We start from the raw sequence: 20,001 nt of genomic DNA, 5'->3' as shown, positions 1-20,001 counted from the left end.
AGGGTGGCTATGTACCTGTCACATGCAGAAAGAAAAAGGATTCTGTGTTTGATCTTTTGTGTGTGCCATTCTGCTTTCCAGCAGCAATTTTCTTTTGCTCTTTACATTACAAGCCCCCCAAGTGTTTCATTTAGGCACTGATATTTTGCTTACACAAAATTTATAGGTTCACTTGAGCTTTGTAATACCCACACTCCATCAATTCCTTTGGCTTCATCTCCAGAGGAAAGGTTCTGTCACATTGAAAAGCCCCAAAATACTTAAGAAAACCATCTCACAAACCATGAGCTCTATATTCCCAGAGGCAAATACTGTGGTATGTCAGAAGTGATAAATAGCATCTCTATCAGAGCCTTTATTTATAGGAGGTATTTCATAACATAAACCAAATAAAACACTCCTTTGATCTGCTCAACATATACACACAGATGTGTAAAACTCCTTCAATCTCTATTAAATCTAGGAATAATTTGCAATTTGAATAAGGTGTCTGGCCATTGCTCTGCTTTGCACCATATTTCAGGAAGCTGTAGATCAAGATCTTCAGCTAAGTACAAATATTTTCCTCAATGTCTTTCATGCCAAACTTGTGGCTGCTAAGTCTCAGAAGCATTTACCATCATTTCTACCATTGAGTTTTTCAGCTTCACACAGAAAACCTGACTTTGACTTCCTCATAGTTGGCTATAGCACTTCTAGGACTGCAAGACACAAATCTATGAGGGGAAAGAGCAGCAGATCTGAAAGGGAGCAAAGCTATAAGAATCTATTTTAAGCTAAAAAAGGAGATATCTAAATACAGTTGTGAGGCCATGCCAGCTATGTAACACTGATCTCTCTCAGTCCATCACACAGTATCCACCAGCAAAGCACCTTTTAAACAAAAGAATTCCCACTGATCCAGATGAACCTTTCCATAGTTGTCTCACAGGTGAATTGGCACAGGCTTAGCTCTTCTCCCTTTTGCCCACCTTGCTGCACATGGAGCAGCCAGAGGTGGCCTGCCCTGCAGTCACAAAGCTACACTGCCAAGCTACTGGGCATCTCAGTTTAGGAACTGAAGAAGATTTTAAGTGTATTTTAAACCAATATTGCCTTTGATCTCTATGGAGAAAAAGGCAGTGCACTTCCTCCCCTGAGGCTGTCAGCACAGGTAAAAGTTAAATCCCCTGAAACTTTGATATCCATGCATGTTTCTGTTCAGTGAGATGGAGAGGAAGAAGGCTTCAGTGTAAAGCACCATCCCTTTTTCCTCCCAGTGCCTTTAGAAGATGGCCTGGTTTTCCTCTAAAGAAACCAGGTTACTGAGGTTTTCAACTTGAAAAAAAAAAGGTGTCATCGTTGGGGAAGCCTCTCAGTGGAATTTGCAACCTTTCTTTCCCCTCAGCAGCTGGAATTACACAGCCAAAGGACAGAGCTTTGCTCAGGAGGAAAAAGCTGCTTTCCAGCTTGGGAAACAGAAAGATTTCTCAACAACCAGACTTAATGTCTCGGCTCCTGAGGGGGTGGGAACAGGGTCAGGGGAGTTTCAGCAGGCAAAACTGCCTGCTGAAATAGACAATTGCTATTTATCTCAGCTCAAAGAAAGCTGGGAACATTTTAAAACCTAACAGGCATTTATGACTCAGCTTCTCCTACTCAGGGTTTCCCGATAGCCACAAAAGACGTTTTTTATTTAAACCTGAAATGGCTCAGAGGAAAGGAAAGCCTGTGTGCAGGTCTTTGAGGCACAGACCTTTCTTCCATGCAACCCTTGTAGGTAGCATTCAGATTACTCACACTCCCTCTCCAGAGAGGTTTATATTTTATTTCCTCTGAGCTCAATCAACATTCTCTGGAAGCACATGAGTAAAAAGGTCAAACTGCTTTTAATGTCTCATTTCTTTTCTTCTAATTAAAAATGTTCCCAGAAAAGGCTTTTTTTTTTTCCTTTTTTTTTTTAATGGAGTGATTCCTTTTAAGTGCTTTAGCAAAATGAAGGTAAAGTTTAGGTCTCTGAGACTAATTTCTTATAAGCTTTTTGCAAAAAAGATCTGAATTACTTGAGTTTATGCCTAAGCATTCACTGACTAATAGCAGAAAGAAGAGCTCACTGATCTTTGCAAATATGAACTTCACACCTGAATTATTTTGACTGACCAGCATATGCCACAAGAAACCTCCACATCAGAGTAGAAGCTCTATCTCTGAACTCTGGCCAGGAAGTCTGTGCATGGTGTTTCTGTTCTTTATAAGGATGAGGTGAGAGTCAATTCTGTTGCACTTTGCTGAAAATATAGATGCTAGTTGATTTTTAAAAAATATTTACATAAATACTTAAGAGATTAAAACATGTGTTCCCAATTTAAACTCACTTGCTCACTTGCAGGATTGCTCTACAATGCCAAAATGAGAAAACTCAAATAATGAACTTTTTGAAATGCTTATGAAACTTTGATTACAAAGTTACATGAGTACAAACCTTCTCCCAATGTTTGTATTTATCTGCAAACATCAAATAAAATTTTGATTCTATTGAAAAAAATGGAATTTTTGCTGTTTATAGCAACAAAGTAAAAAATGTTGATCTTTAGGAATAAAAAAAAATAGCAGCATTACTTTATCTTTCACTGAAATAATAGTGATTAATACCAAGCCATTCTGCTCCTAGTGAAACATCTTTAAAAGTTGTTCTCAGCACAGAAATGCACAGTCTGTGCTGTGACATGCAGACAGCTGCACTGTGGAAAAGTTGCTTGCAGCTGAGCTGCATACAGCATATGACCAGTTTGTGCCAACCTCCTTGCAGTAATTTTGAACATTTCAGCCCTGCAGTTAAACAGAGAAAAAAAATAAGAAAGGGGAGGGACTCTTTTAGTAGTGTAAAGGTCCTGGAATTCCCCTGAAAATACTGACAACTACTACCTACTCTGGTGTTAGTTGCTAGGAAATCAGACAACAAACAGAAAACTTAGGAAACATATATTTGGTGGTTTTGCTTTCCTCTGACTAAAATTTACGTATTCATTGAAGATTGTGCAAGCAATGATTTACAGATCTTTCCATATTACTGCCTGTCTGGTTAGCAGATGGTGTTCATTAGCCAAAGAAGAATCCCTATTCTCAAAAAAAATTATAGCTGAACAGAAATGTTGTAATCTGTGGAAAACTTTATTATTTGCTAGGTTTTCAGATTTATTCAGGGGTATGTTTTTAGCCACATGCTAGAAAAATCCCATCCATAAAGGTTAAAGAGAACTTGCACTGCTCCTGCATAAACCAAAGTTAGGGAAATGAAAGGAACAGAGTTTTCCAGTTGTGGTGCTCAGGGTGAATCATTTCAGTAAACATAAGCTCACCCTAACTGCAAGGAGCATGTACTATAAACATGTGCCTGTACTACAATAATACTGTGTGAAGTATAATTTGGATTTGATTCTGAAAACTTTTGCTCTCTTGGGTAGGTTTGGTTACAGAGTATTATCCAATGGATGAAGTAGAATAATTTACATGATAAGGGTTTATGCAAGAGAGTAAAAATTCAAGGGAGATCTGTTTCAGGTTTTTCTTTGCTTTCTGATTTGTTAATATCAGACCTTGTTCATCCTTAGACTTAATGTGACAGAAAGACACTGAAAAGGAATAGCCATTTTCAGAAACTGAAAAAATGGCAATTTGCCAAAGCTTACCCAAGAAATAAACAACAGAGCTATGATTCAGGCTTAGAAAATCTGGACCTCAGCTCCCTTGCTGACCTGAAGGGTGATATTCTGTTCAGCAATCCTAATGGATGCCTGAAAAATGTCTCCAGTGAATGGCTTCTGCATCTTCATCTAGCCTCTGTTTCTGAAGGGCTTCTCTGAAGAACCAACAAACTTTAGCATTTGACCTGACACATAAATCTGACAATGTGAAACAGAAATTGGTGCAAATTTGGACTGAGAAATGCTGAGAAGAGACAATGAAATTGAAAAGGTCTATTGACCATGAAGCAGCCAAATGAGAGAGCTTGCAATGCAATGCAGATGTAAATATAAAGCAGTGAGGCCCTACATGCACATTGCTTAATAAGGTAAGTGATGTGTGCAGGAAATATGTGTCTCCTCAGATATGACAGTTGGCACTGGTGTAATTTTGCACTCAGAGACCTTTGCCCTCTTGGCCTCCTGACTTTTTTTTAGGGAAAGCAATTTGATTGGCATTCCATCTTTGCAATATCCAGACTGTTACCACAAGTTTGTTCGTTCTCAAAGGGCCAGTATATGTCCCATATATATTTGCCAATATTAAACTTCCTAAAACAGAGTGAAAGTAGAATAAGCACCTTGCAGATTCAAGCTTTCCACTGGCAAATAATCCTTTTGAGGCCTTGACTGCAGAATAAAACATTAGTGATTTAGCCAAATCATTTTAAAATCCATCCTCATCAATGAAACTCCCTTAGAAGAACAATGTTATTTCACAACCAAAGTAATTTTTAAATTTACTTCTCTGCGCTAGAACTGTCTATTCTGTTTCTTTCTAGTTCCAGTTGTTTTCTATTTCTATTATTTCTATTTCTATTTTTTCTATTTCTATTCTTTCTATTTCAATTTTTTTTTTCAAGTTAAAATTACATAGGATACTTTTAAGCATACATAAAAGCATTCTCTTAAGAACAGTTACAAATTCTGTCCTTGTAAAAGCCTTTAGGTTTTCAAAGAAGCCACTTTTTAAAGCAGGTTTCCTCAGCAGCTGGAAAGATCAGACGCAAATATTTTAAATCAAAACAGTTTTGCTTCATCTATGGCAGGAGGGGCTATTCAGATCAGCTATCAATGAGGTAAGCTTTTGTCTTTTTTTGACCACCTCACAACTGCAAAAAAGCTTCTGGGAAGAGTGTCAAAATCTATCAGGCACATGGAAAATATAAGTGCTGCTCTCTTTACCATCAAAACATGTGAATGTCCTTGATATATATCTCATAGAGGCTTCACAACTGCCAGTTAAGGAGCACATGGACAGCCTGAGAAATAGCTCACAGCAGCTTGAACTCCAGAGCACACATTTGTCACTTGAGCAGAAATAAAAGCCCTTCTCTCAGCAATATATGTAGCTCTGTTATTTTCTTGTCAGGTGAGATGTTACCAGATCTGGATGTAGATTGCCCTAGGAATTTGCACTCAGGGAAGAAGGGACCCAAATGCTTCACTCTGAAATACCCACTCAAAGGCTGCATCTCCTGATCAGTTCCCCTAGACAAGGAGACTTTTTCCAGTGAATTTTTTTATGAACTTGAAAGATTTTCAGAAGGGAGAGGTAAATATAGTACCCCAGCCACAGGGACATATCTAATTTATTTACTCTAGGGCAACCAGGCAATGTAGCCACCAAGAGTAAGAGGAATAGCTGTATTTGTGCATGACACCAACAGAGAAATGGAAGGGAAATTTTTGGAATGAACAAAAAGATAACAACTGTGGTCAGCTCTGGAGGAACTTGCACTCACATTGCAAGCTGTCAGAAGTCACAGCTGTGACGTTCTGAGCCAGCAATGACATTCCCTGAGAGCCAGGCCTATCTGACCCCACAGGTCCTGGTCTGGGCTTAGACACAGCCCCACATTAGCAGCCTGAGCCCTGTGCAGCATCAGGGTGGAGCTCAGTGTACGGGAATGAACAGAAGGGCAGAGCTGCCTGACAGAGAAATGAATGGCAGTGCAGCAAAGGACGGCAGAGGGCTGGGAAAGGAGAGAAAGCACCAGAGTGTTTACCATGCAGGCAGATTCTGGGAAGCTTTGAGAGCTTTAGAAAAGCAAGTTAACCCAGCACCATGGCTACTGTATGGAACTGATGTCATCTGGCTGTGCATAAAAGCCTCTGCTTTTTCTTCTTTTGTGCAGCTCCAGGATGACATCACCCCGAAGCACAAGAAGGTACCTTTGTGCTGGGGCCCTTCCCCTGCTGGCTCCTGCTACACATCCCACTCCCAGCCTGTGTCCCTCCCCTACCCAGAAACGCTCCCTCATTCCCCCTGCTGAATGCAAGGCACCTCTTGGGAGCTGGCAGAGCCCTTTGGGAGCCTTCAAGCTCCAGCAGTCTGTGCTAGGGCAAGGAGCTTCCATCCAAACCGTGTTCAGCAGCCTCAGCAACCTGCAGCGGGGCCTCTGCTGCCCTCTTCATCTGCTTCAAATGCAGTCAAACCTGAATGCTGCTGACTGATGAGACAGACAGGGCAACTGGGGCAACTCAATTATTTTCAAGGCTGGAACCCCTTTGGTGGGATGTACAATGGCACACGATTTAACCTTGTTACAGCACACAACTGCTGTTAAATAAGCAGAGCAAAAATACTACATTTGTAACCTCACTTATGAAGAAACTGCAAACATAGTTTGCTGTTTTAAAATCATTAACAGATTTGTTTATAGTTGGCTTGCATGCTTGCCTGTTTAATAAGGCCTGCCTGTGACAGTTTTCATGACATGCAAGAACAAAAGAAGACACCCAATGCACGTCCTGGCCAATGTTATTTCATGCAGAAAAATGGGGCGGGATCAGCTGGAAGTGGACACTACCACAGGAAACAAGTACCACCCAATTGAACTAGAGAGAAGCCTGCACAGAAAACAGAAGTCTATAGAATGGGGAAAACTGAGGGCTGAATGTTCCCATTAAAAAGCTCAAGTCACTCACAGTTTCCCATGACAGCATCTATCTCCTGTTCATTACAGAAATTCTGGACACGCCCCTCATCCCTGTGCCTACTCCTGGAAATGGAAGCACATTTCACTAACAGCTCTCAGTCTCCAATCAGCTGATCTGTGATGGTGTGCATGTGCAGAAACATCCACTGGGAAAGTATGTGTACAATTACGAGGAAATGCAATGGATTTAGAGCTGCAATGGGTTATTTCTACTTAGATGGCATAGAGTGGCATAAGCTGGAACTCCTTTACACATTCAGGGAAGGAAACCTTCCCAGAGGAAGCCTGGCTCACTTACCATCAACATGCCATAGCATCTGGAACCCACTTCTCGCATTCAGTCCATCAGAGTAAAACTCCACATGAAGGCTGGTCCCTGTAGTGCTCCCTGCCAGTGGAAGAGACTGTCCACAGAAAGTGCCTATCAGGCTGGATTGTGCATCAGGCCCATCATAGAGCTGAAATGAAATTAAAAAAAAAAAAGCCAGTGAGTAAAAAGAAGCTCCTCAATTAAGCAGCTTCCCAATGTTTTGTACAGAATTAAAAAAAAACAAAAACAAACCCAAAATAGTGACACTTCTCCCACTGGCCACCCTTGTACAGCAATATGAGCCTGGGGAGTGTGGAAAGATTTGAGTAAAATGATGAGTAAATACAACGCCAATATGTCTTTAAACCTGGCTGCACCCTGTGTGCAGTGGGAAGGGTTTGCTGTTTCTGTTTTGGTGTGTATTGGGGGTTGCTGGGGAAAAAGATAAAGGGCAAGTGGCAGTGAACAGAAATAGAAAGAAAAAGAGGATGTCGTGGGTCTGATTTGCCCATGCACCCAACAGGCTGAGTGCCTCCAAACCCCTTGGTTACAACTCATCTGTTTACATCTCCATCTGTTTAAGGCTGCAGCCAAGTGAACTGCCTGGGCTTCTGATGGAGAAAACCAAGCAGTCAACATCACAATGGCTTCCCAGAGTGGTGAGGACAAACTGAAAACCAGAAGGAAAGTAAATCTTCAAAAACACAAGGAGATTTCATATGTGTTTATTTATGTTTTCATAATCTCATGCTAAAGTCTTGATTTGGAGGAAAACTGTACTGAGCCATGCTACTGAAATTTGATTTCCTTGTCATACCCTATGTGCTGGTATTTTGACAGTCAGTGATCAGTCAGATATAGCCAGCCTGAAAACCTTTGTGTTCTCTAAACACAGCTGAGGAATCCTCCATCCCACTCTTAAAACATTGCCACTCTTAAAAAAAATCTAAAATCAACCAAACACTCAGAACAACAAAATGCTAGGGAAATATTTCTGTATTTAAATATTTAAATGATGTCTGAAGGCAGTCATATACTCACAATTAAATGAAAACACTTAATACATCTTTTGATGGTGTGATAGTAAATGCTTAGAGCTTTTTAACTTCTTTACATTTGTTGTCTCCAGACAGGTTTAAATGGTATTTCAAATTCTAGTTTTGGAAGTCTTTTCAAATCCAGCAAATCACACTGAACACACCTCTGTGTTCTCTCCAAATACCCCATAACTCAGTGTCATTTTTCAGGCATGAGGAATGTAATTTTTGCAAAGCTAGTAAAAATGAAACATTTTAGCTAGATTGCCTTTGATTTACAATATCAGATTGCTGGTTATTTTCAAGTTAGGACTTGCTTTATTATTTCTACCTTGGTTACTACAATTCTTAAAGTTTAGGAAAACAGCAGTCCTTGTCCTTTATTATCACTTTGTGACAGCTCATCTGATCTTTTGTCTTACAAAGCATATCTTCCTAACACAAGCCAGCAAATTACTGGCACAGAAACCATGTCTGAACATTCTCATTGTGCATTTTTGGCATGTTTCCTTAGAGAATTTCAACAAAAACTTTTCTCTTTTCTGAAGCCATTACCGTAAAGTTGTCTCTGTGCAAAGAATAAAATCTATGATCTCTAGAAAAACAGCAAAGGTTTATTTATCTTTGCTCTCCATTCAAATCTGTTTTCCAAATATCTTTGATTCCACTAAGAGTTCTGCTATGTTCAGTACTGTATAAGTCATACTATGGAAATACATTTCAGCAAATATTGATTGACCATGCTAGCTGCTAATTTTCATGCATATTTTCTGGCAGACTTTCAAATAAGAATAAGTCATTAACCCCCAGCCTTTCTGCTCCCTCAGCCTTTCTGCTGAAGATGCTGATCTTGCAGAATCTTCAGAAATCTTGTTACTCATTTAAAACAGAGTTGGGACCAAGAAACTTGAATAGCATCAAATTCTCTAGCAGACAGTCCAGTTTAAATGTTGGGGATTTTTTAATTAAAAAACAACAACCATGTAATTCTGCCAGAAGTTAGGGTCAAATTGCAGGAATAATTCTATGATAATATTCCATGCCTATTTAATGACTGGTGACCATCAGTCTAATACAATGAGAAGCTCAAAGCAAGCTAAGTGCATTGCAAATTGAGAACTACCACTCTATTTGGTTTCTCTTGGTGAAATCAGAAAAGATTGAAAGTTTCTAATTGCAGACACATTGCTGGTAGTGATCAGATGTGTTTGAAAGTAAATATGAAATTGTCCTAAAGATTAGATGGCAATATGTTAAATATCAATCTATATTCTTTCCACATATAAAATTTGAAGGACCACCTGATAGACAGATGAGCTGTTCCATGCCCAGCAATACAGGTATGACCTTCTTCCAAGCCAGCATGAGAGCTTTACACATTCTTTCAAGGCATAAGTTCAGAAAAATGAAATCAAGTCAGATCCAATTAGATGTTTTAATAGTACTTCCTTTGATCAATTTGTGGTGTATACTACTCATATTTCTGTGGCTTCAAGCCATGGAAATCTTACACCAGAAAAATATGAATGGTGAAGAATGAATCAATGTGGAGATCACTCTGAAGAGTAGCTAAAACTATGTCAAGGTAGATATTTACAATGTACTGTTAATTCTAGTGATTACAAATGCAAACCCATTCTAAAGAACTATGGACTGAATCATACCCAGAAACTTCCAAACAGCAACAAAAAAAAAAGCTTCATGCATCTCCTGCAATTTGATTCATCAAGAGTGTATTATTTTTATCTAAGTCAGAGAATGCCACATTTCTATGTCATCTCCTCTGAAAACAGTCCATCAGTTTTTCTAGCCACAAAGCATGGTTACTATGGCAATGCCTTCATGCCGTGCTGCCCCGTGGCTTTGAGTTCAGAGCAGCATTTCACAGGGAATTTGAGTGCCTGGCCAGCTGTAACTCATTGAGAGAGGCAGAACCACGACTGCTAGAATTACAGCTGGCTTTTTTGAGCTGTCTTTCATTTCTAAATGAAGGGAACAGCTGTGTGTTTTCACAGGGCATTTTGAACTTCTCAAACCACCTTTTGCTCTCACACAAACACAGGCAAGGGAAACTGAAGCTGCACACAGCTCTCATGAGCCATAATTTCTCTCCTGATATCTGAGATAATGTTTCTTGTGTCAGGTCCTGCTTTGTCAGCTGTGTTATCTTAAACTGCTGCAAATTGAGGGAAGGTTCTTCTGCAGTCTATATGAGGCAAGATACTCCTTATAATTGTGCAAGACAATTGGATTTTGGGGCAGTGTATTAGTCACTCCTGCACCATACTGACTCCAGGAACTGGTAATTTGACTCTCTTCCAGCTCCCCATTGGGAAGAAAGTGCTTGTTCCCTTTTTGTGTATATATCGGTTTTGTAATATATTTATTTGTTCAGACCTTTTAGCCTCCACCAGAAAATCCAAGCACTTCATAATAATTTTGGCAGACAATTCAACCAGCAAAACAGGCAGACACCTGCAACACACATTCAAATCCTTAGCCTCTCCTTAAAAAGGAGCATTTGCCCTTTGCAGCAAGGAGAACACATCATTGCAGCAGCCTGCAGCCCTGGGTCCAGGGGGGATGGGTTATGCTCAAATGAATTATTGGGCATGGCTCAATAACTGCTAGAAGGAACTCCTTACCAGGCTCCCTAGGAGCAAGTGTCTAGGTTGACATGAAGGTAAAAAGGGGAGGTACCAGCTCTCTAAGGGGTAAATCAAGCTGTGTGACTGCCCCACAGCCAAGTGGCAGCTGAAAACCATCTGCTGTACATTAGAACAGGGCTGGGAGAGCAGGACTAGCAAAAGCTGCAGGAAGGGCTTGGCTTGGGCAGCTCTCCTGGGGGACACCATGGCCACCAGTATTGCATTTTGGCTCTTCTGACTCTTCAGCCTGGAAATATGTCACTAACACCAATAATGGTGCCCTGGAGGCCACAGCTGTTCGCTTCTCTTTGGAGGAGCAAAGCAAAAGGGCATGACCTGTGTCACAGAAAAGCTCATTACCAGAACTGGAGCAGGGGCTCAAGGACTGAGCTGACTGGAAAATGAGGTTTCCTCTACTTGGAAGAAATAAAGATCTATAAAAAAATGGGGAAAATAACCTTGGAATGTGTTCCATTTGGACATACTCGAGGTAGGGACAATTTTCTAGCCGACTGCCTTGTCAAGCTTACTCTGTCTTGCAAAAGGGAGCCTTTCAGACTGGTAGTAAGACTCCATCTGTTCAGTTTTCCCGGCAGAAAACTAGAGGGTGGGGAGCAGGGAGGTGGGGGGAAGGGATTGTTAAGGCAAAATATCAGTTTTCTCCTGGAGAATGTTATTTCTATAGGCATGGGGATTTTTTTCACCAGGAAAAATATTGCAGAGGGAAAGCCCATGCCTAATCAGCTCTGGAAAAAAAGCTGCTTATGTACACTAGTTAGTAATAATATATAGTCTTGATCTAGAGGTGACAGTCTTCAAAAACAAACTTTCAGTTTTATATGAGGGGAAAATCTATCCTATGAATACTGAGAGTTCTCTTTCATTGTACTGTAAATAATACTGTCATCAGATATCACGAATTCATCATAATAATGAGCAATTATAGTAATAATTGTCTCCAACTGAGGCTTGAAACAAACTATTTGCTGTCAGAAAACCTCTATACAGGGACCAGCAGCAGCAGCAGTCCTGGGCTGTATTTGCAGAGCTCAGGAAAGGAGGCACTGCCCTGGATCAAACCAACAGAGCCATGAGTGTCCCACCCATGCTCGGAGCCTCCAGGGCAGTGTGACACATGCAAGTGTCCCTTTCCTCTTAGAACTGGGAAAGCTGATATGGGATTGTTTGGATCTAAACACCAGAGGCAGTGATTACAGGTTTCTGAATAGCTCTTCCTGAAAGGAAATGAAAGGAAAAGAAATTCTGGAAAGGAAATTTTGATGGCATTGCCACAAATATATTACCAGAAAACAAAAAGAAGCAGAAAACAAAAATAATCCTCATCCAAGTAAGAGAATGCACTCGAAAGAGAGATCACCATTAATGGTTAAAACAAGAATTAACAAAAACAAAAATAATTAATTTCCAAGCAACACATTTCCTTCCAGTAGGGTAAAGTGCAAACTTAAGAACCTGCAGGTCTGTCAGCCAGAGGAAAATCCAAACAAATTAAATTTCCAGGATGTGGCCCAATGTGCTAGCTGAGCACCACAATGACATTGTTTCACAGAAACAAAGGCAGCTTAATACTTTGACTGACTACATGGAGCCTTGACACTTCTGCACAAACAGGAGAATAAAATAAGATTATGTTTGTGCTTGGATGATGATAAGAATTTGCAATTGCCGCTAGAAAAAGGCCTTCCTTAAGAACTCGTTCTAACTAATATTTTAATATGATTATTTAATATGATTATTTCAATATGTTTATGCCCTACGATGAAAGTTCATGCTCTAACCACCATATGCACCTTTCTTATCTCCACACAATGACACACTTTCACTAATGAACCCTTTTAATCTATAGGACAATGGAATTTGACATCAGGCATCACTTAGACATGGAGGCATACTAGTTAATCTTGCTGGGATTTATCTAACATATGGAAATAAATAAATTAATTAATGTCTATTTTTTAATAGTAACATTTTTATCTGAGTCTATGTTTTGTCTTGTAACCTGAGCCTAAAATAATCAGAGCCCTCTTAAAATTTTGAGCAATGTTGAAGTCCCTATTAGACTGGAGTGATTTTTTTAAAAATAGTTTTTCACCTATTGCATTAGCATTTCCTTCCTTCTCAAAGAAAACAAAGATTTTTAACTACAATCATATATGCACATTCCTGTCTTTCTAGGGAAGGTCTATTTCTTGAAATTTTATGAAACTAGTATTTTTTTAGCAATTAATGAATTATAAGAATGTAAGAAATGCAGGGTGTAGCTTTGGATTAAATTTTAAAATTGTTTTAGAACAGGAGTAGGAAATAACTGCTCCTGAAGAAAGGAATGCCTAGGAGACATCCACCTAGCCAATACATCCCAAAATCTGCACTCAAAACCTTATTTGTTCAGCATGCCATCCTAAATCTCCAAAGCTCTATTGGGAAGACACCTCCTCCCAATCAGCCTGCTGTGGTGGACAGAGTCCAGATGGGTCCCTGAAGTGTCTCTGCAGCTTTTGCTGACCAAGGACTGCCTGGGGATCCACGCCCTTGTGGCAGTGGGATCACACTCCTGGTGATGAGGCTGTTGCTATTTTGGTTGAGTGACTGCTGTCCTCAAAGCAGAAATTGAGGCGGTTCCTCTGCAGCGGGAATCCACTCATGGTGGAGGGAACAGGACTGCTTTTGAGCTTGGGACAACAGTATTTCCAAAGTTACTCTTCAGCAGAAATCTGTGTGAAAAGCTGCCTACAAAGGCAGGGGCTGTGCCTAAGGGGGTGGAGAATGTGCCTGCCCTGAAAAGCCCAGGGTGGCCTGAACAGTTTGCAGTGCCAGGGCTGTGCTTCTGTCCGGGCTTTGCCAGCCCAGAGGAACTGAACTGTAAGGGGAAGGAACATCACACTGACACCATAAAGGGCCAGAGAGGGCAGGAAGGGCTCTGGGAATCCCCCCTTATTTGAGAAAATTTGCATCATGCAGCTCTATGGACACCATGGAGCGTCGCAGCTTGGTGTCAGCAAATGGAGACAGAAAAAAAGGAAATATTCCTGCCTCTTAGGCTTCCAGGCTGGCTTATGGGAACAGTGCAGGGGGTGCACATGACCTTCCACAAAATTCAGTGTGTTTTTTTCAGAGCTGTCTGGGGTCTCCCCTTTGATCAGGGGAATCTTTGGCTGATTTAAATGAAGTTTCTCCAGCCACAACCTAACTTTTTTAATGCAATCCCTGTGCTGAGTGTGATAAGCAGACAGACTCACAGATAATGGCCAGGCTTTCCAGCAAAATCTAGAGTACAGAAGAAGAACAAAGGAAACAAGAATCCAGTTGCAACTAGATGAGTCCCGAATATTCTTTCTCCAACAAGGGGCGTGCACACCATCATCATGTGGTGGTGTTTCAAAGGCATTTCACTGCAGCATGCTTTTTTCTGAAGAAACAGGCTAAGTCACATTGCTGTGAGCTGGCAGGGTGTGGAAAACGCTAAGTCCATGAAGGTCTGACTCATTTCGAGAGCCCAAAAGAGGAGTCTGTGCTGGCTTCACTGGTGCTTCTCGTCATCTGAGGTTTCTGTATGCCCCAGGCAGCCCTGGCATCACTACAGATTTAGCTGGTGTGAGGGGTCGGGGGTTTTGTGTGCATTTCTAATTTTGTTTCTACGTAACCTTTCAAACAGCAGAGCCAACGTGTACTTTGATTCTGGCAATGCAGGCAGTTAGAAAAACAAAAAATCAGAGTGCTGAGGTGGTCCTGTTTAGGGTGGACAGCTTTTTGGCCTGATACTCTCCTTTTAAATATCCAGATCTCTCACTGAAAATCAGTGCATGGGCTAAGATTTCATTGTATACCAGTGGTATATGAAGCCTGGCACAGAAACCTGAGAATTGTCACTTTTATCCTTACAGTCTTACACTGAAGGATTTCTTCTGGAGGCCCATAACCCCCTGCAGGAATTCAGGGATGTGCTGTTATGCTGCCAGCTTGCATGATAATATGTAAATGGATTCCACTGCAGCATGGCCAGCAGGCTGTGATTTGATGTCTGGGTACAGGACCTGGGTGGGTTTATTTCATTCATCATCTGCTTCTCCAGGGACATGTACTACCAGTGACATTTTGTAAATCAATGCATGGCCATAAGAAGAGCCATTCCCTGTGCTTGAAGAATTCCTGCAGCACTTTAGAAAGACACACTCATAAATAAAATGCAATAATGGTAATCTCCTAATATAGTTTAAGCATATTTTCTAATTGCAAGAGGGAGTAAAACTAGAAACAGGGTAAGATATTTTTATGTTAAGCTAATAAAAAAAGAGCATGACCAGATGAGTGTGAGCAGCAATTATCTAATGCAGTATTCCCAGATGGAGAAAAAGGATATTATGGTACATCCCTGGAATGCTACTGTGGTTTAAAAAAGGAGGGAAAAAAAGACATATCCTGCTACCACCAGAAGGAAATGAAACAGTTCTCAGGAGCAGATGCCATATTAATTACTGTATTCATTCAATAATATTCCTCATATAATCGTGCAATGGTATTTAACCACTGTGAGCCCAGTTGCTGAAAGAGTCTGGGCTGCTCCAGCACACTGACAGTAAGCAAGCAAGGCAGTGCTCTGCTCCAAAGTGGACCTCTGGCCTGACTGGCAGCAGAAGAAAGGCATTTGTTATTATCAGGCAGTTGTTTGCCCTCATAGGATGTTCTTTTGCATTAACCCAATGATAATTCCAACACTGACAGTAGATACACAGACTAAAGGGGTGAAACTTGCACAGAGAGCTCTGAAATTTGTCTTGCTGCCTGACACAATTTTGCTATCTGTTTGTCAGGCTGCTGGCATCTTGCAAAGGCTGGGCAAGGTCTGCCCTTGTCCTGGTTCTGGCCAGGACAGGGTTAATTTTTTGCAGTAGGTGGGAGGGGGCATGGCCAGGACACAGGGATTGTTCTGTACCATCATTTCATTGCCAGGGCAAGGGACAGGGCCAGGAAGAAGAGGCTCCCTCTGGCCTAGAAAACCTGGCAGAGGGAACTGTCTGGGATTGTCTGTTACAGTTTGGGGTCTCTTTTGCCTGTATGAATAATTTCTTTTCCTATACCCTCTGTCATTAATCTTATTGCTGATACTGTTAATTTTCTTATGTCAACCTTGATCTTTGCCTTTTGTGCCTCTGGTTGGAGGGGGAGAGGGGAGCAGTGCATGGTTTTTGTGGGAGTACTAAATTGGAGAAGATCATTCCTAATCCATGACATCCCTGTAATTAAAAGCAGATGCTAAACAGACTGGACATCAAGGGACAGTTGTACTTTCTCAGCAGAAGAGCACAGAGGGACACTGTCACTGAAAGACAGAATGATCAGTAGTTTTCAAATAATATTTTTCTTGTATAAGGAAGGAGTATATGTCAGTTCTACAGCAGGACTCTGATCTTCAGGGCAAAACCATGATATTCTTCCTACTTTGCCTCCCCAGAGATTATGTTCTGCCATACCAAATAAGAAGGTAATTCATCATTAAGGATGGGGAGTTAAATATATGCTTGCTCAGCTAATAATCTGATGAATGTAGAGGAAAGAATGACATTTCTATGTCATTGCAAGAAATATCTCACTACTTACAACCCCATGACTCCTCTAGAAAGACTAATGTCAGGTTATTTAGCCAAGGCACAGCAAGGAATATAAGTTAAAGACCATCCAATCTAATTATAGCTAGTGTAGCATCACCAGTAAACATTCTGCTATTTGATATGTCCTGTATCTTATTATTGTCACTTCTGTACATGTCTTTATCAGAAGCTATTAATGTCATATTCTTGCAACTTCACTGCAAAACTCCTTCCAAAATGTCACACATCCTATAAGCATTACTAGTGATGAGCCAACATCCTCTGACAGGACATGAAACACTGCACAGTGCTCATTTGCTGGCTAAGTGCTCATATGAGATTCATCCTAGAGACTGACATCATAAAAAAATGTAGTTTTGCTTCCCTCCCACATTGCCCCTTCTCAGTTTCTGGCACCTACACATAGAGGGAGAGAATTGCCCCAAAGTCAGAAGAACAGAGTTTTTCCCTTCCTACTTGACACAAGTATAAATATTTGTATATGCTAAAGTGGCAGAGATGCAGGTCCTGCCCAGACCAGACCAAGCTGGAGTCACCCAATGCTCCCTGCAGAAAGAAAATGCTGCTCATCATGAGTAGCCCTGTCAGCTGGTGGAATGGTGACCCAGCTGACAGGAAGCCTCCCATGATCAAAGGAGAAAAGGAAATAGGTAACACAATACACAGCTGACTTCTCATTGTAGAGATGTGACTGAATTTCAGTCTGGAGGAACCATGCACTGTACTTGGACTCACTGGACAGCTGACTATATTTTTCCTGCCCCTAATGTGAAACAGTTATTTGCTCTATGGCATGATAATATCTTTGGTAACTGAAAATCACTAGGAATACCCATGTGTAGAAATTTTTGGTTTTGACATTACACATATAACTTCTGACTCACATGTGGATTAAGCCAGGGAGCAAATAGCTAACTGTGTATATCTGACTTAGTCATGAGGCAAAATGCTCTTTTTATGTGGGTTTGGGTCAGAGTTTCAGTCATAATTAAACACAAAGCTGAAGAACAGGCCCTTTTCCAGTATAAAGACTGTACCAAAAGCATTTTGTTCAGCAAGCAAGGTTCAGCAGTACTCAGGAAAACAGCTTGCTCAGTCTAGCTGTCCCCACCCCACCAAGCACCATAATTTTCCCCTTCAGAATTCAGCAAGATTTCAAAAAAAATTAGACCTTTAGTTTGAGACTATAAAAATATGTCCACATGTCCATAAATCTGTTTCTCACACTAACTTTTAAAAACTGCTTTCCTACTTCTGGGGTTTTTTGCAACTGCCATTTCTTGACTGTAGTTTGCTAAGGCAGGTCATGTTTCTGCCATAACACCTCTGCAACATTTTGTCTTGTCCTTGCCCCATATACCACTCCTTCTGCCACTACAGCTGTGATATCAGCTAATCCACCCTAACAGCTAACTCTTGTCCTTCCTGTCCCCAGCCTCCCAGCAAGCAGGAGCAGATATTGTCACCATGGAGCAGCTTGCTGCTACTGTCAGAGCTGCCACAGAGCTAAGAAGACAAAGAGAGTGTTGCTGTCTGTTCAGGTAAGTGCCTGAGGTGGGAGAGCTGCTGCCACAAACCCAAAACAAGATGGGGGGAGGGACCCTCAAAAGCTCCCAGGGAAAGAGCACTTGATCAGCACCCATGGCCACCCTGGTTCATGAGCATAGCTACATGGAAAGTGTCTGAGCAGCAGGTTCCTATTTCTTCCAAGAAAACGGTGAGGGACTCTGGTGTAGGGTCCCTGCATCACCTACTTATACTGCAGTGAACAGTTTATGTCTCTATTATACCCAGTGAGATCATTAGATCTTTCCCCTCTTAGACCTCACTGAAATAAAGGAATCTCAAAACTGATATATGGCAGAAAAGTAATTCCTTTTAGCTGAATGGCTATGAGGTTTCTTTTAATTATCCTTTTTTTTTCCTATTTGCAGCAGTGTCAGCCTCCATAAGGATTTCAAACAGAAAAGTCCCAAATATCTGCAGCCTGGTTCAAAAGTGAACTGCATGCTTCTTGCAGATGATTCCCCCTTTCCCCTACACCACAGCACATTCCCAGCCTTGCCAATTCCTCCCCTTTCACAAGAGGCAGGGTGGGAGCAAACACCATTGAATTCCCTGGCTGGTTCAACCTCCTTCTCTTTTTACACTATGGCACATATTTGTGCAGCATGCAACAACCAAATGAGGACATCTTTTCCAAGGGGTATTTCTTAATGGCATTTGGAGAAAGATTTGTAAGTAACATTACATGAATTGTGAATAAAAGCCTCCTTAACACACTTCCATGACTTTATTTTTCCCCTTGTTTTCTCTTTTTTAAACCTCTTTCAGCCTGTATTTTCTTTGACTGAAAGCACTGAAAAATTGTTAAGCAAAGAGTGCTTCTGTCTCCTCATTCTCTCCAATATGTTTCTTTCTGTTCTTTTAAGTGCCTTGGATCAGATCCTTGCCCCTGGCACTATTCCTTCACCCTTGACTTATGTCTACAATAGTGAATCTGGCAAGTTTCTTGCTCCTCACAGGCTGGCTACTGTGTGCAGGGCTCCTGCTTTCCATGGGTCAAGGCTTTAGGCATCTTGAGACTAACACTGGCCTCTCCACTTGGCTCCAATGTTTCTTTTTCAGCCTCCTCACAAAAACAAACCAGGCCTTAATGGTTAGTTCTCAATACAGTGCTCCCTTGTTTATTTTCTTCACATGTCTATTCTTTCCATTCCTGGCCACAAAGAGGAGAAAGCTGGAAGAACATCACTTTTGTCAATTTACTACCAATTCTGAGCTGGGAAAGCTGCCATAGTAACGAGGTAGAGGGAGTGAGGGAGGACATCTACAAGATTAGGCCATCAACCAGTCTGTTGCTGAACCTTCTGCAACACCTGGGTGTAAATATCCCCAGAAATACAGGTACTATCCCATAGTCCTCTCCCTGCCTGTAAGCAGTCTTCTCTAAGATTTCTCTAAATTTCCGTTCCTCTTGTGCAAAACCCTAAGTAGAGCACAGGGGCTGCGTGCTGGCATCCTGTACAAGGGTGAGATCTGAAGGATGAATTAGTCCAGCAAAACAGCAAAATTGTTGGCAGGAGATTATAATCCACAGTATAGAGTGATCATGCCTACCTTTTATATCCTACAGTACTAAGTACAAAATTTAGAGGAAGTAACGTTTCAGTTTTCCTAGAAAATTTTGAGAAAACTTTTTTTTTCTTGATTTTTTTTTTGAGGAAATTAAAATAAAGGATACTTGGTTTTAGATTGACTCTATGGTTTCATTTGCCTAAAAATGTCACATTTTGTTTGTGGTGCATTCATTTTCTTTTAGTCCCTTTAAAGATGCAGATGAATTATGTAAAGTATAAACAAGAGACACGGGAACTCTCCCTTTAAAAATGTAGACATTTATCAGTTTTTGAATATTCCTCATTCCTTCTCAGGTAAAAACAAGAGGAAAATAATTGAGCTCACTGCCTTTTTGCTACCCATTTGCTAATCTCAGGATTCCCCCTTCTTTGCATGAAGCTGGAATCACATCATCTCCCTTTGCCCATGAAAGCCAGTGCATCCAACCTAAGGTGGAAGTTAGACTGTAGCAGCCTGGGCACCTGCAGAGTGATTCTCCTCTCAGAGGATCACACCTGCCTTGAGGCAGCAATGCTTCACTCCCTACTGGTCACTGAGGAAACAGGGTTAAATAATCTGGATTTAACACTTG

General features: G+C 41.0%; 1 protein-coding gene across 1 annotated transcript in view; it reads right to left on the bottom strand.

Moving 5' to 3' along the window:
* Positions 1–20,001, bottom strand: part of CUBN (cubilin) — a 144,962-nt gene that overhangs the window by 80,920 nt on the left and 44,041 nt on the right. The window contains exon 28 of the mRNA XM_077191935.1: positions 6,963–7,122. Within this exon, the coding sequence (XP_077048050.1) occupies positions 6,963–7,122 (160 nt within the window). The remainder of the gene's footprint in view (positions 1–6,962; positions 7,123–20,001) is intronic.

The sequence above is a fragment of the Agelaius phoeniceus genome, chromosome 1, assembly GCF_051311805.1.
Source record: "Agelaius phoeniceus isolate bAgePho1 chromosome 1, bAgePho1.hap1, whole genome shotgun sequence".
NCBI classification, from domain to species: Eukaryota; Metazoa; Chordata; class Aves; order Passeriformes; family Icteridae; genus Agelaius; species Agelaius phoeniceus.
The sequence above is the reverse complement of the archived record's forward strand: the minus strand, read 5'-3'. Positions and strand labels throughout refer to the sequence as shown.